The sequence below is a fragment of the Oryzias latipes genome, chromosome 17 (assembly GCF_002234675.1).
Source record: "Oryzias latipes chromosome 17, ASM223467v1".
Lineage (NCBI taxonomy): Eukaryota > Metazoa > Chordata > Actinopteri > Beloniformes > Adrianichthyidae > Oryzias > Oryzias latipes.
The window spans coordinates 14,597,054-14,614,387 of NC_019875.2; the positions used below are offsets into that span (position 1 = coordinate 14,597,054).

General features: G+C 42.0%; 1 protein-coding gene across 2 annotated transcripts in view; it reads right to left on the minus strand.

Annotated features, from left to right (window-relative positions):
* Window positions 1–899: 899 nt before the first annotated feature.
* The window catches only part of LOC101165761 (ephrin type-B receptor 3), a 51,316-nt gene continuing 34,881 nt past the window's right edge, over window positions 900–17,334 (minus strand). The window contains exons 11-16 of one of the 2 annotated variants that reach the window (XR_002875066.1): window positions 16,544–16,791; window positions 11,486–11,701; window positions 10,479–10,628; window positions 7,607–7,800; window positions 2,466–2,562; window positions 2,279–2,391 (exon numbers count right to left, since the gene is read on the minus strand). Coding sequence is in view for 1 of the 2 variants with exons in the window: in XM_023965036.1 (XP_023820804.1) it covers window positions 2,280–2,391; window positions 7,607–7,800; window positions 10,479–10,628; window positions 11,486–11,701; window positions 16,544–16,791 (920 nt within the window). In the remaining variant the exon portion in view is untranslated. Of the gene's footprint in view, window positions 2,392–2,465; window positions 2,563–7,606; window positions 7,801–10,478; window positions 10,629–11,485; window positions 11,702–16,543; window positions 16,792–17,334 lie in introns of both variants that reach the window. The other variant, XM_023965036.1, reaches the window with a different exon arrangement.

Here is a 17,334-nt window from a genome sequence, read left to right on the forward strand (position 1 = left end):
TGGATCTCCAAAGTAAAAAGGATCAGGTTATCAAGCATCTTTCACTTTTCAACACAAACTTTATGGTTACATCCTTTAAGGAGCCATAGGAAGTAGAAAAAGTTTTGTGTACAGACTATTTTGCGTGATGAATTTCATCACGCAAAATAGTCTCTATTCTGTTTGTGAAAGATTGTGTTTGTCTATAAATATAATCAAATTTTTACCGTTGTTCAAAGGTTTCACGCCCCATTAAAACCCAGAAGTAAGACCTTCTAGATGTATTCTGTAGTTGGAAAATCTGCACCATAATAAAACGAACAGCGGGTACAGCGGCTCAGATACGGCTCATAAATGCCACAGGTCTCTGCGCTGAACATCCCATGAAGACAGCACAGATGATTAGAGAACATGAAAACACCTCCACCCCCCACCCCCCCGTTGGTGGATTAGAGGCTGCAGCGTGAGCAACCAGTCAGAGATGGTTAAGCTTGATCCTTGGAAGCAAGCCCCCCACCCCTCTCTCCCCTTGGATGCACAAGCTTCCTCTCAGTCTGCGCAAAACAGAGTGTGACAGCTTCACTCATCTGCACTGGATAGAGAGACACGCTCTGTGTCCTGGCTGACAGATTAAAGCCAAACAACACTGACATTTGGTGAAAAGCCAGATTAACTTTGCCTCCTTGAAGCCTCTCCAGCAGCAACAGACACTGAAATCCCCAGAATAGTCCCGTGGTCTTGCTAATTGGCGAGTTACTTGGGCCAGGCTTTGATTAATCTAAAATCTTAATGAGTTCACCCAAAGCTGCTGTGATATTCCGACTGAGGAGGTAAAACACTCCTTCTTTTCATCCCGTGGCAGAGGAGACCTGGAACTTCAGCCTGGTGAACCCGCTGAGAAATCAAAGAGAATCCCAGAGTCTGTTTAATAATTTATTTGCATATGATTATCGTAAAAATACTGAAAGAGAAATGCTTATCTTTGTTCTAGTTTTTTCAACTTCCTTTTTTTTTCCTTCTTGTTTTTTTTTTTTTACAATCTAATACACCTTTAATTGCACAGGAAAAATCGCTGCCCTACCAGACACATTTCTTCTTTCACATAGTGTACACTTCCAGATTTGTTTAAATGTCATTTCTCTATGAGTTGGTGCCGCAACAACAGAAACCCAACAAGCATTTAACAAGTGTCATAGACAGGTCAGGAAGCTGTACTGTGCAGCGCAATGTTCCCATACAAATATATTATTTACAGGAAGCTGTTTTGAATAAAAACGGCTGAAACAGCTGACGCTCTTCAGGAAAGGTGACTTGTTTTACACTTTTATTTGCAGATTACCATTCAGTTTTGCCCCCAGACCCTTTACATTCCTACTTTTTTGTAATTGTGTCAACACAAAACTGCAATAGGACCCTAAAAAAACATTTTTAGTCCAAATCTTTCTCAGCTTTTTCATTCAAGTCTGTCTGGTACCACAAAGGAAACAAGCATTATTATATAAAATATAAGCCCAGGTAAAAAACAAAACAAGAAAGAAAGTATAAACGCACCGAAAACAACATTTTTCTGAACAGATAAGTTAGCATTCAAAACAAAGAGTATATAAATGGAGCTCGATTAAGAAAACCTGTCTGTAAAAGCTCAAAATGCCACCGAAGCAACAGCGAACATGAATTGGTACTTTTCTCGGGAAGCAGTTTCCATTTGGGCATGCACGTTACGTGTCCTGCACAGTGTTGTTTACCTCCCTCCCAATCACCAATCCAAGGGAGGGGCCGCATTAAGACTGGGATGCTTTGTACAGATTTCTTGCATCTCCCGGTACATGTGGAAGACAGTATTTAAAAGGAAGCAGAAGAATGTTTTTTTTTGTTTTTTTCTCTCTAAATAAGTAGACAAAAAATTATTTGGTCAAGTTAGGAAAAGAAAAAGTGTAGATTGAAGCTGTCTTGGGAGTTCACTTTGAGCAAATGTTTTGCTCCATCTTGGCACTGTTCCTCGATGTGAGGCTAAGGAGAAGACTGATTCCCCCAACCAGCAGAAAACACATGCAGGCATGCAAACACAACCTGAGAGGAAGCAAAAAGAAGTTTGGCTTCATGTCAACAGTCACAAATCCACAAGTGTCAAGTAATGAAAGACACACACTGCAATGGGAAGTTCTCTTTATACAGGTTTTCAGTCTCCAGAGGGAAAGAAATCTCCAAAGCGGCTTGCTTCTTCTTCATCCTTTTTTTTTTTTTTTGACATTTTACATCTCTGTGTCAGAGTCTTTTTGTAGCTTCTGGTTTTGCAGCAGTCACACTCTGATCGGGAGAGTTTGGCTCATCTGCTGGCGAATGATTTCCTGACTGTTGTCCAGGCTCTTCCTGTTGTTTCCCGGCAGCGTTCCCCCCAGCCGCAGCAGGTCCCTGCCAACACAACGCCACACACGTCAGCAGCAGGCCCGCCGCCACTTTAAACAAAAGCCACACGTCATTATTACCCTGCTGAGCGCTCTCACTGAAGGTGGGTGAAGGTGTAATCCATCTCAGTGTCAGTGGAGCTCAGCTGTGCAGAGTCCACACACTTAGATCTCATGGCTGCAGAAGATAAACACAGCACCATGGGAATAGGCTCAAAACTGCTGATCTGGAGTTTCATCTACCATAAACAACTCAAAAGCCGGGCCGAATCTGTTCATCACATTCCCAGTTTTAATAAAAGTTCAACATATTTTTCCGCGTCCTTTGTTCCTTAGCCAGTGTCCTTGTTTTCGAGGCCCTGGTGGCTGGAGATGCTCCGCAGATAACGCAGCGTCTCATATCCTCCTTCTCCATCCCCTTATCTGGCCCAACAGCCCCGCAGCGGCCAACAGCAGGTGAGCGGCCGCTAGCCTCAGACTCCGACAACACCATCCTTTCTCTCTGTGCCGCTCCACCCATCACTCTCTGATGTTTTGCACAAGCGATGCCATAAATTAATCACTGTCATCAGTCCGCTACGACAGCGGAACATGAATCCACACGCTCATATCCCTTTCTTATTCGCCCGTCGCAGCACCGGGCGCGCCCTCCCCCTGATGCATTAAAAAGCTCATTAGCAACCTAATTAAACACATTCCTCTCTTTTAGCTTCTCCTCGATCTCCCTTATTACTCACACTTCATCACCTCCTGCTTTTCCACATCAGCAGCTCTGGCTGCTGTCGGCCCTATCACCTACATTCCAGCATCCAGGCAAGTAAAGGGGGAATTAAAGTCAGGTCAGCCATTACATTTCCACACACAATTAGCTTCACTGAGGCCAAATCCTGGCAGAGGAATTACCCTTGGGGCTCTGTGTTAGCATGAAACAAGGAGCCAAGGAACTGACTCCACACCAGGCTAAATTCTGCCTAATGTGGAAGTGGGTTGGAGACCCTGTAAGGAATCTTTATTCATTATAGATCAGAGGATCTGGGATCTCAGGACAGAATTCCAGGCTAGAAAATCTCGGAACAAGCAAGTCTGTAAGCCGGAGTGCTTGAATTCATCGCGCTCAAAGCTGAAAAACAACTCCTCCAGGGGAGGACAGCCGCCTATGAATAAGTCGACTCCTCTGCCTCCACAAACAGGAGACTTTGAGGCAGACATCTGTCTGGCAGCGAAACCCTTCAGCACAAAGAGCTTTCCTCCAACTGAAGGCAGAAAACAAACCAGACCCAACAAGCATCATCCTTGTTGTGTTTCTCTTTAGGCCACAAGTACGTTTTCTCAGACTGTGACATCTTTTTTAACCACAGCCCAAAGGAACAACAACCGGCTGCCTGCAACGAAAGCTCCATCCCGCAGCTGTTCCAATAATAGAGGCCATTTCACACAAGGTGACAGGGAGGAGAGGTGAAGCACCGTGTTTCAAAGCTCCAAAACTGAGATCAAACAGCCAGAAACAGTGACAATCTTCAGTAAAGAGAAGTGAGAGTTCCCAGTCAGCTAGGAACATTTTTTTAAATGCAAGAAGTCCACAAACAATGCAGCTTTGGACTAAAATTGGCATTGAAAAATAATATTCAGCAAATCTTTTTACATTTTTCAAATAATTTAAGTTTGATGATAAGTAAAGTATTATACCCAAATTCTCTATATTTCAGAAAACAGCGGAAAAAAACAGCCATTGTGGGTGACTTTTGGATGATTGACAGGTGTTTGAAAACCCATCCACCCACACTTTTCTATCAACTCCCTTCAAAACACTTGAAAGACGCATTTTATGCAAAAATCAATGCAAAAAAGAAGGACAAAAGTACAGGGACAAAACTCTGAATCACTCAAAGTTAACAAAATTTCATCCTTTCTGAGGAGCTACAGCAGAATCTTTAGGGAAACATAGCCTCTGTTTTGTGCCGTCTTGCACTTCTGTTGCACATTTATAGTAAAGCCATTTTTACTAATACCGTCAGCACGGCTGAAGCTTTTTAAAAACAAGTGCCTTTTTTTTGTTTGACTTTATCCTTTCCTCTGCAAAGGTTGTTTCTCTCTTTTACTTTGTTGACTTTTGACTTAATTAAGTACTAAGAATAGAAACAACTGTTCTATTTGGATTTGAAAGACAAACTAAATTACAATGAAGCTCCTTTAATCCTTAAATCTCTTCTGCTAATATGTTCTGTAGAGCCACTAAGTCAGAGAGGCGACTTTGGATTTGGTGGATTTTACGAATATTTTCTCTCCCTTACTGAAATTAGCTATTTATGTAGTTTGGTGGCAGGAGTATTATGATGTGGGACTGTTTCTAAAGGTTTAGCCCATATATGCCTTTTCTTACTACACTGCTGTCCCATGAGGATTTGTGTCTAAAGTCAACATGAATGTGTGACCTTTTGATATTCACCATCAAGTTCTCTACTAGATGTGTCTTAGGCTCAGGTCACAAATACAATTGCCACACTGCGATGGGGGAGATTTCATGCTGGCGGCTGATTTTTGAAAAACCGCTGGTGAGGTCATGAATGTAGACGGCGGCAGTCAGGAGACCATCAGTCAGGCGAAGATGACGCCATTACAAAATCCGCCGACAGCTGGGCGGTGGCAGCCAGATTGGCATCCGGCAGCTGATTGAACGATATGTAAATGTCTGTGGACAGAGGCCGTCTATATTAAATGCCACAGGCCGCCAGCTGCTCGCTAGCTAGGGTTGTATAAAAAAGCGAACCATCCTGCCCGTTACTAGAATGCAACCATGCAACCTCAAAAAACTGACTGACTGATGTTAACTTTTAGAGAAAAACCATTCGGTCGCTGTAAAATTGTAACTCTTTTTTAAAACTCCACCGGCCATTGCACGGCTTGTAAAAATGTGACTGTAATTACAAATGCTGCTGCTCAACCACCTGCCGAATTAGCTAAATAAAAATGTGCATTTAGGTTGCCGCGTGGTGGCATTTTAGGATTTGTAACTGTGCTTTCCCACCCAAATAATAATTTTTTAGAAAGGTAGGGGTTTGATGGCATCACATCCTGTCTAAAGGGAGCTAAAACACTGGCTTTAAAATAATCGAATGAGTGGTTAAACGAGACCACAGGGTCCGCCCCCAAGTGTGCTGGATGGAAAACACCCAGTGCAACAAGTTTGGTCATAAAATGTTCACGTTACTATCACTTTTATGGTCAACTGTGAGTGGTTATGTCACAGAACAGGAAGCTGGAGGGGGACCTGGCTGCTGGCAAGATGGCGCCCAGACATCATTAGCTGGAAGCAGAAATTTCACAACTTTAGCTGGTTTCATTACAAAATACAGTTTTAGTGAGCAAGATGAGCTTAAAATGGGGATAAAAACGTTAATTATTTTATTCCTTTTAAAATTGATTTTAACAAAAGTGTTCAGATTTGTAAAACTTTTAACCCTTTTACAAGCTCCAGTGTTTACATTCCTTTAACGTAAATTTTCAACCCGTAATGCAATCAATAGGAATTAGCTTAATCTGTTGTGGGTTTTGTATGCCACACTTTTTACTGCTGACAGATACATCTACAGTGTTTTAAGGTTTAAAGCCTTAAACGGGACAAAAACACAACTGTTAGTGTCACCATAAGTCTTTTTCTACCAAAAAAAAGACTATATAGCGCACCTGTATATAGGCCGCTGCCGCACCCACTAAATATAAAAAGAAAACTGTACATATATAGGCCACACGTATTTGCACTACAAACATAGTCTCTCAGTTGGAGGCATGTCTGACTGCTCTGTTGTATTCAGGGTAAAATGCTATCCCCCTGCAATGGTGGCGGGCGAGACTTTTACGCAATTTAAAAAAAAACGCTAGCGCTTGTTCTAGAAAAATCCTGTTGCTCCCCATCACCACTAAAATAATGATCAGCTTCCTCGAGACTGGATTTCCCATAGCTGACAGCTCCGCCTGGCACAGCGGCTTCTCCGCTCCAAGCGGGAGCCGTCTGATCTACGTTCATCTTCCGCCTAATTTTTAAGATAAAAGATCACTTTTGTTCAAAAACTACAAACAACTGCCTCATTGGCTCTTTCATTCAATACAATTTCAACCACAGATTATCAAAACAAGTTAAATTTGATCTTAGACATACTGATCTCACAGCTGCTCGATCCTAAAGCGTCCATCAGTTCTAAAGGGTGACCCTTTAAAAATCTATAAATTAGCTGCATCATTGTTTAAGCCGCAGGGTTCAAAGCGTGTGAAAAAAGTAGAAGTTTATAGTCCGGAAATTGTAGTATGAAATTGGGGGAGGGACAACGTTAACTTCCGATTCCTGTCGAGGACTTCCTGTGCTGCTAATGATGTCTGGGTGGCTTCTTGTTGTTTGCATCCAGGTCCTCTTGGGAAGTCGTGGGCCTCAGAAACTGACAAAGCACTGTTGGAGAATGCTAAAGCACAATCATAACGGCTATAGCGAACAGAAGTTGTCAACTTTCTGCAGTCCATGACTATAGAGCTCACAGTGAAGATGATTCTCTGAATGACTGATGAATCACACTTTTCTATCTGCTTATCTAAGAGACGAGTCTGGGTTGTGTGTTTACCGGAACTTGTACCTAGTTTAAGATTGATGGAGGGAGCATGGTGGTGTGGGGTTCAGAAGCTGGGCTTGATGCCTCGGTTCCAGTTAAAGTAACTCTGAATGTTCTAGCTGACTTTGAAAATTAGGGCAATTCTGTGTTCTCAACTTTTTTAGGAAGGACTAAGGGACACACCCCCTTTCCTATTCCTGGACTAAGGATGAGAGTTTGGTTTTGAAGAACTTGACTGGCCTGCACAGAGGCTTAATGTCAACCTAAAAATAAAGGGTTTTTATTTATTAAGAATGGCAGTTGACAACCTTTATTAGATCTTTTCTAGAGCAAGTGCCTCTGGTTGTTATTTTTGTGGGTGTCGTCTAAATGTGTATGTTTTTTCTGTTGTGCTCTTTCTGTTGTAGCTGTGCGCTCCTCAGCCCAAAGACAAATTTCCCTCACGGGACAATAAGGTATTTATTTATAGATTGATTGTTGATTGATCTTGTAAAGCCTTCAAAGAAAACTGGATAGATGGATCAACTTCACACCAAAGCCCATTCATATTTCAGCGCTGCTTTAATAAATGGTCTTTTGTCCCAATACTTTTGTCCCCAAAAAAGTGACTGGATGTGGGCTCACCCTGAGTAGCTGCTGGTCACCACCTTAAGGCTGGCGGCGTTACGAAGCAGCTTGTCCAAGGTGCTAACGATGCGGGAGAATTTGGGCCTCAGGTTCCTCTCCTTCATCCAGCACTCCAGCATCAGTTGGTGCAACACCATGGGACAGTCCATAGGCGGGGGCAACCGATAGTCCTGCTCTACTGCCGTCATGACCTGAGAAAAAGCAAGTCATTGTGAAAAAGGTTAGATGGTTTGGCAACAACGTTAAACAAATGTATTTTCCTCATATTTTGATTGAAAAAAGAAAAAGCCTAATTATATCAAAATGTTGTTACATTGGTAAAAGTACACAGTAAATATTTATAAAGTACAGTGGTTTAGAGCAAACATTTGGAAACAAATGAAGAGAAAGGTAAAGGTTGAATTTTTATATAAACTTAGTAATATCCTAAAAATATTGAAAAACATTTTTATGTTTGTCTCATAGAAAATGCCATTTTTGTCTACTAAACAAAAAACAAACAAAAAAGTAATCACATGTAAGTCCCGATAAATGAAATGGTTTTAGATTTAATCCAGTTACACTAAATGATATTTACAGTCAATAAAATCAAATCAATTTGCTTTTTTTAAATCATTGTGGCTAAATCCACTTATTGTTGTAATCCAGTTAATTCTATTTTAAACTTAAATTTAACTATTTAATTCCAACAAGCTTTTGAAAATAAGCACATGACGGAACCCGAACTTTGAATAAGTTTCATCCAATCAACAAAAAAGTGCAATCTAACACAAATTAAAGGGAAAAATGGTCCTAAAAACATTTTATATTCAGATGAGAGGTGATATGGTTTAACAGTAGCTGTGTTTCCATTGCAAAAAATGGATTTGCGATATTAAATTCGCCAAATAGAAACACGCCAATTAAGAAAAAACTCGCATTTATTGAAAAAGAAATTTGGCGCTTGGAGGAGTTTTTTTTTAAAATGCATCAGAATTGAAATATGTTGAAAAACTGCAATGGAAATACATTTTTTGAATCAATTAAGTCACGTGACCAACAACCCGATGTCAATGTGCTTCTGGGTAGGAACTGACTGGCTTCAAAAGTTGAGTGTGTTATGCAGAATTGTTGGACCCACAGACGCTCTGAAAAATTACCAACCACGATTTCCCAAAATCGCTTCATCCAAAGCCGCTCCATGGACTGAATGAGATACGGAGGTCAGAAATTTGAACCTATCTTCTGTAAATCAAAGTATTGTGCACAACCATTGCCATATTTTTGAATGACTTAACGTGTGAGAAATTTGCATTTTCAACATTTCTAGAATTTTGCTCTCATGTGTAATGAAAACAAAGCTAATGACTACGAATATTATTTTTGGTAAAGTGAAATCAATCGGGTTGGCGGATCTTGAGGATCATGTCTGGATCTACAATGATACTGGTACAACAGTGGTGTTGTCAGACATACAGTAGCAGAGAAAGCTAATTGCCATGACAATTTTATAGACAGTTCTGCTTTGACTATAAATGCATCAGAGTGCCTGCAGCCGACTTCAACATCTCAGCCGTGAGAAGGTTTTTGAAATGACAACAAACTTGCTCTTTGCATGAAAAGCAGAAGTGATGCGTGGCAAATAAATTAACTCTTAGATACAGACCTTATGCTATATTTTGAATGAAATAAAAAATAAAAGACTAAATATTGGGTGTCAGATATTTGTGAGGGTCAACACACAGCTGAGAAATAGTAAAGAGCTCAGGTAAAAAATGAAACTTTATGCTCCTTTTGCAAAACGAGTCAATTTTCCCCTCGTGAGCCCGTTTTGTTTCTGTTACTTCACGGCCGTCTTCAGTCTTCTTCGGAATTGCTGATGAAGACTTGCCCATAACTGTATTATGTCCTGCATTTGACAGCTGCTCCGCTGGTGCTGTCACACATTCCTGTCCTTCATTCAGCGTCTACCGCAAACTATAAAGAAACATAATCTTAAATCTGTCACTTCATGAGTGACAGGAGAAACAATAGGTGCAGAAAAAAAAGCATGTAGGTTCATTGATTTGATTTTACCTAGCAACTGCAGCTGCTTCTGTAAGCTCCGTATCGGTTTTAACTCCCCGCAACAATAAAAAACTGCTATTTGAGAACAATAAATCTTTCCGCTGCTCTCCTCTACCCCTTTGATTTTGTGTCGTTCTTTTTTTTTTCCAGCCGACAAGTACCTCTGTTTATATCTCCTATTTGTTGACTGTGTTGCTTATTGAGCGATGACTGTGGCACAGAGGCTACTGGGAACAATAGGAGGCCTGTACTTTGATGTTTTCATTACTGCATGTGGGTTTTCTTGTGAAAGTTATACATACATTACTGCCATTTTTCATTTCCACTCCTTTTTTCCCTGCTTTATTGCTACCCCGCTTTACACGTCTGCGTTTGAAGCACAATACAGAGCAAAAATTCCTGGGAGAATTAGGTGGAGGTGTACAGTACACACCGCTTCAGTACTTTGTTCAGCCAGGGAAAAGCCCAGAGATTTCTGTTTTTCTTTCCTGCAAGCTCAGTGCTGTAGCAACAATGCCTGTGCAGGGCAGATAGCCTACAGGTACCGGGGCCCATAAAAAGCCTTTCCTGAGAACGCCTCAGTGATGGTGAAGAGGGAGCTTTTGCAGTATGGATTTGTAAGGGGGAGGGAAAGCTGTAAAGACGGTGGTAAAAAAAAAATAGTAGAACACAGGCGCACAACTGCAAAGGCATCTGCAGCTGGAAGATAAAGGCGGCAGAGCGCGCCGAGGTCTGGCGTGTACCACTGCAAACCAGAGCAGCTTATAGCCCAGACTCAACCCAGCGGGGTTTGGTCTGAAGATACACGCAGAATTGAACTCACATCCTGGTTGCTCATGTCCCAGTAAGGCCTTTCTCCATAGGAAACCACCTCCCACATGACGATGCCGTAACTCCACACATCACTGGCGGTGGTAAACTTCCTGAAGGCGATGGCCTCGGGTGCCGTCCACCGAATGGGAATTTTTCCTCCCTGATGAAAGAAAGGCGGATGTATCGAGACATGAAAAAAAAATGAAAGTTGTTGCAGGATTAGCAGCAGAAAGTCTCATTATTAGTGAAAACACATCACATTTATTTAAAGTATATTACACAAAATCAGCTGGAGGTCTATTCTTTTTACGTCATATTGTTTCCTTGGTACTTTTTATTGGCAAAACACAACCTATTTAGGTAACCTGCAGCAGAAAATCGTATATATGTGTGGCCTATATATGTCGCAGTGGTCTTTGTATTATGATTTTCCCGTTTTTAGGCTAAACCATAAAACCTGTGTTGTTTTCTAGGACGTAGTTTCTGCAGAGCAGCAGGAGCTCATTAAAAATTTGCCTCTTAGTTGTAGGCGGAACCGTTGGCGCAGAGATACCCCACCCACCTTCCTTTTCCCATTGCTGACAGCTTGGAGCACGGAGCTTGTGGCTCGCCTAGTGTATTTTCTATGTCCGGATAAAGTGGGTGTGTGTATTAGCTTGGGTGCAGTGCTGGCAGCAAAGACTCTCCCTGGAAGGGGCTGTTGACACCTTTTTACTTCACAATGTGACGTAAATAAGTGACATTGTAACAGGTCCTTTTTTGTGGATTGGGAAGGAGTACGCAGAAATAGGTGACTGGATCAAAATATCGCTTTGGGGTTGCTTTCGTGAGGAATAAACATTAATATTTTGTCGGTTTTTGTCAAGTTTGTCTGTAAGTTTATTAAAGACTTCGTTCTTTTTTTCCAGGAATATTTTCTCCAAAACATCATCACGTGTGGTTGAACTTGTGATTAGACCTATTTGTGACAAACTCAGTGGTCTGCAGGGTTCCGGCACGCACTCCGACGTGACTCACCAGGGAGCTTGTGTAAGTGGGGTCAGCGGAAGTGTCGTCCAGGAAGCGCGACAGGCCAAAATCGGAGACCTTGCAGACCAAGTTGCTGTTCACCAGGATATTTCGGGCGGCGAGGTCTCTGTGCACGTAATTCATGTCCGACAGGTACTTCATCCCTGCGGCGATGCCGCGCAGCATCCCCACCAGCTGCGTCATTGTGAAGCGCCCGTCGTTCAGCTGCCAGAGAGAGGAAGAGTGGGACGTGAGCTGTATGCATGTGTGGAGGGGCGTGTAAACGCCACTGAAGCCACATAAACATGACATCTGTCATAATGCTTCACAGCTGCTCCTGACAGCTGACCTTTTTACATATGCAGTCCGATGAGCTGATTAATTAGACTCTTTACTGTTGCACTAACCCTATTAAGGCTCAGCACTCACTCAACAGGATAAGAGGGTTCCGTCGCAAAACTACACCTTCTGATGGACATACATACAGTGTGCAGGCTCAGGCCGTTGACAGAAACTCTTTCATGCAAACACGATCTACCCAGAAAACCCCTGTTAACTAAATTACAAAGGTATGTAGCTAAAGGGCTGATTTCTATGTTGGAAATTCCTTCATTTCCAAATTCCTCTTCCATTCTGTTAACATTTGAGGAGCATGAAACAAACTCTAGATCAAGGCTTTCAGGGTTCATTTTACAATTCTCCACATTAGTGAGGCGTGCCACAACCTGGAGATTGTAATAAATCAGCAGCGCGACCTGCGAAGGATCATGGGCCCTGATGAGAGCTGAGACGAATCAATGGAACGTCAATATGCAATTAAAGAAAAATGGCTAGAACTTTCTGCTAAAACCGCGTGAAGCTACGCTGGGAGGTTTTCTCCCGTGACCTGAATATTGAATGCCAGCCAAATCTAGAGGGTGGGGGGGGAGGAGATGAAACATAATCATTGAATACTTCACAGCCAGAAAGCAGAGGACTCAAGATGTGAGATGACAAAAACTGTAAACACTCTGCTTTGTAGACTGCACACTCCAGTGACATCCGACGGCCAAACAAGCCAGGATGGATGGGCGTTTAGAGGAGGCCTTCAAAAGCTGCACTGGCATCCATGAATGTGTGTTATTTCTGGATATCTGTGAAGCTTGTGCACGTGCGCACACGTGTTCATCTCCTCGTGTACGTGACGCACTCGGACAGTATGTGAAGTTGATAGTTTTCTCGTCAGAGGAGAACTCCGAGTTCCTCTGAGTCACAGTTAAAGCGAGAGTGGCGGAGGTGATGAGAGCCTGGAGCCGGCAGCTTCTCTTTGGTATTTGAGGCCAGCTGGCTGAGAGGAGTTGGTGAGAGGGAGGCGGAAAGCTCCGGCTGGACCATGAGAGCCGGGGACACTCATGATTGTTTTCGTTAGCCGCTCCGGAAATGGTAATCATCTCAAAAATATAATTATGAAAGAATGCTGGGAAAAATCTTACCTGATCAAATAAAATTGCTGCATTTCAAAAAGGATGGAGTATAGCGAGGATTTACTTAAAATAAACAATAAATAGAAGGGAAACTGGACAAATCTACTGTCTTAAGCTACTTCCAAACCAACCTTGGCAATGTGCGTTGCTATGATAGTTCTTAAGACCACATGCAGGGTATGTACAAAAAGTGCAGCAACTGAACCGGTAGTTCAGAATTGTTGGTGATGTATGGATGGCATCCCTTTTAATCCAATAAAGTACCAACAGATAAAAGATTCATCACAAAGAAGAAATATAATAATTGCGGTTTGTGACCGGCTGGAATTATATGACACCAAGTCTTTCATACATCGATTTAGAGCTGTGAAAAAGTTTGGAGCAAGATTCGTGAGATTTGCACAGCGAAGACATTTCGCACCAAACCTCTTCCAACTGTAGTTCCATGTGCTCGTATCAGATAGCGAGAGTCCGGTGGGAACGCCATAAGCTTAAACTGCGTTCAAGAACACTTGTCGGTTGCCTGGTATGAATGTAGCATTACACTTAAAATTTTGTGTTCACACAATGTTTTTTTTTTTTATAAGTAACATTCACTAATTTTCTAATTTGTTCATTGAATAAACAATAAAACACTGAAAAACAACTCGATTTTTCAGTTTTGATTGGCTGGCTTGGAGGACTCATTTCCACAGGAGCAACAGAAGCAAATGATCAAAGTCTTTTGTCATTTTTTTTTTTCTTTAACTTGTCCTGTCCAAGATCGAAGTGTTTTTTAATTTGTGAGTGTATCTCTATGCCTTTTTTGCAATTGTAATATTCTGGGTTTTATTTTTAGCATGTGTGTCCATGTGTCTGACTTTTTCCTGTTGTTCTTGACCCAACCATTCTGAGTCTGGTTGTGCTTTATCCTTTATTTCCATTTATTGAGGGGTTTACATAGAGTTGCTCAGTATGGAGGATTACTCAAACTTGTCTTTAAAGTAATGGTCGGAGTGTCATATACATAAATGTAATACAATGTGGTGCTGTTGGTATGGTCTGAACCCACTTAGATTGTAGTCATCGTAATTAATTTTATTTCTGCGTGGTTTGTAGATTTTTGGACTTATTTATGCCCTATATTTGAAAGTCATGTATGTATAAATCTTCTTTAGTTGTCAGACGTCAGCAGTGCAGCAGCTCCTTAGGTTTTGATGAATGTGTTGAATGATCCGTCTTGCTTTTTCCCAAAGCCGGTAAGTGGCTTCACCATCTCATTCCACCCCCATCCCCCACCCCTACACAGTCATTTTGGAAGCCCTTCGGTTGCCAGATAAGAGACCAATTATCGCTGCAAACGCACAGGCGTTCTCGTGATGGAGGAGGGCAGACGAGGTGATTCTACTCGACCAAACAAGCTTTGGCATACCTCTAAAAAAAAAAAAAAACGTTGGTAAAACAAAGAAAAAATATAGCGAGTGCGTTTGACGAATGGAGACACGCAAAAGCACTAAAAGGGTTTGAGGTTGACACAGGGATGGGTCATTTTCTAAAGACCAGGTACGCTCAAATCTGTCAAATTCTTTGTTCTGGTGGCATCATATCAATACGTAGACAGAGAACTGGACACGTGCAGATCCTACTGTGTAGTTATTTTATGCCATTTCAGCTCACAATGACGGACTGATTGCTAAAAAACTATTAGCTGTTGTTAACTCCAAAATGACCCCGTTTTAAAAATCCATAATTACATAGTAAAATGTATAATTATGAATTTACAATTGATTTGCATATGTAAGAAATCAAATAGTCAACACGGGTGCATTTGGTCAACCTATATTTTTAGGTCACACTGGAACAAAATGGAACCATAGACATAAAAGACACACAGAACCTGTTCTTACATCAGCTATTGGTTAGTGTTGGGCCATTTTGTACTCAGATTTCAGCTTTGGTCGTCATCTTAGCTTAATGTGATTTTATTTAACCCGTACCTTTCCAAAAATAGACGAACTTGCTTGTCAGTTGTTGGGAAATACTCGGGTATTCTAGAACTGATGATTTATTGGTCTGTAAAGGCCACGCCCCAATTTTGAAAAACAATTTTGAATGTTAATAATAGCTAAATTCTAAAATAGTTAACTATCAAATTGGTTTTCTGTGTTGATTCTTATTCATCCGGGGTAGATGAGAGTGTTCATAGGTGAAAAAAAGATGGTGGAGCCACATTGAAAGTATGTTTGTTTCGTATCTGTGACATTCGACCTAATACATGTGGGAAGGCTCCACAGCAGAAAACGTTTTAAAAAGGCTCACCTGGGCTTAGTTTATTTAAGTTGAAGACTTCTCACCTGTTATCCAAGAGGCTCTCTTAATTATTTTGAGACAGTTAATCACACGGGCATTTGGTGCAAATTCAAGAACGTGCTTTTAGCGAGTAGGATATGATGTACACACTGGATTGTTCCTATACCCAATACAAGTGCATGTCCAGCCCCTAAAGTTGGTCAAAGTTGGACCTGGTGTAGCTTTCAAAGTTTGTTTAATTGCAAAGTGTTTTTTTCGTGGAGCCTAAAAATGGTTGTAGAAACTTCTTTGCGAGACGCATTCGCAAATTTGTGGCTTTCCACGACTGTTCCATGTATGTTCACGTTGGACTTTTCACATATGTACTGCATATCACGTTAAATTACGTAATTGACACCCAAATCACTAATGAATTGCATAAAACAGTGCAGAAATCACGCACAGTTCATGTTCTACGTTGATTTACGTGTTCTTTGCATGGTTTATTCGTACTTCTTCCATGGTTTTAAGGTGATCATTCAATTTTTCATCTGTGAAAAATGTCATAAAGATCACAACTTACTCTCTTTTCCACGTATATTTACATATGACCAGTTTTTATCCATCCAATATGCCCAAATGTACGTAGTGGTTGTGTGAGCCTTTAACAGATAATGTGAAGATTAAGAAACATAAGCTATTTCTGATTTTTGATGGGAAGAAATGAGGATAAGATTCATTAGTATCAACCAAATAATGAATTTTACGGCCTGCAGCAGAGCACTGGTTCAACAGAAGTGCGAGGCAGCCTTATTTAGCCTCAATGCTTCACCAAGTAGACTTCTTCACCGCGCAGCCTTGCAAACATGCGCCTTGTTCTAAATGCAAATGACATGTAATAGCTCCTGTGCAGTTGGAAATGTACCTCATGACACCTCATTCTTCATCCTGCTTTCCTAAAGCATTTGTGTAGGTGTTGTGGTTCGAACGAAAATCTCTTATTGGTAATGTAATCACTGGTTATACAAGGACTCTAATACGCTGAAGCAAACTTATCAAAAGGGGTTTCATTGGAAGGTTTTCCACCAGGAGTTTATGTAGCTGAAAGGATGTCAGCATCAGTCAGTCGCATCAGTCACAGACATCCTGCCTGTCTTCAGGCACTACGCTGCACATTTCATCTTTATCACTCAGCAAGTGAACGCCTCGGGGCGTCGAGCAGAGTAAAACACCCCAATAAGCACAGAAGATGACTTTGTGTGTCCCTTGCAGCTTTGATTCAAACAAGTTATCTTTTCAGCGAGGCAGTGGTTTGCATACCACCCAGTTCGCTTACCCTGAGGAAGGAGTCCAGCGCTCCGTTCTCCATAAATTCAGTAATGATGAGGACCGGGCAACTTCGGGTCAGAACGCCCTCCAGCCGGATGACGTTGGGGTGATCAAACTGACCCATTATAGAGGCCTCTGCCAGGAAGTCCCGCCTCTGGCGCTCGGTATAGCCCGCCTTTAAGGTTTTAATTGCCACCACCATCTCCCTGCGTCCGGGCTGCTTTAGCCGTCCACGACACACCTCGCCAAATTCACCTGGAGAAGGAAGGAGGGGGGAGGGTGTCGTGGGAGAGGGGTCGAGTGAGCGGGAGAAAAAAAAGGGAAGAATGGAGGGGAGAAAGGTGCCGAGGGGAGGGTGTCGGGAGAGGGAAGATTACTGGTCGGATCAGGGAGTGCAGGAGCTCATTTGAAAAAGTTGAGGGGCTGTTGAAGGTGTAGCACAATTTACAAGAGAGAATGATGGGAGGTCAGGGGTCAAATATGGCAGGGAGAGAATGAGTGACTGGTATCAATCGACTGTGCCTCCTGGGAGCAGTGCAGGGAGAAAAAGGACGGGCAAGGTACTTAGGGGTTCTGCATTTGGTGTCTGCATACAAGTGTGTTCAAAGGGAAAGAGACAGAAAAAGTAGAGAAGGTGGAAAGGTGAGCAAGCCTCAGAGGTAAAGTTTAGACAGAGCATGCTGCCGGAGAGACACAAACCGTAAAGAAAAATAGACTTGAGAGGGAAAGAGCAACAGTCATTGAAGCACTTTCCCACCTGCAGCTCTCATGCTCTCTTTAAATGCTAACCCTTTTTCT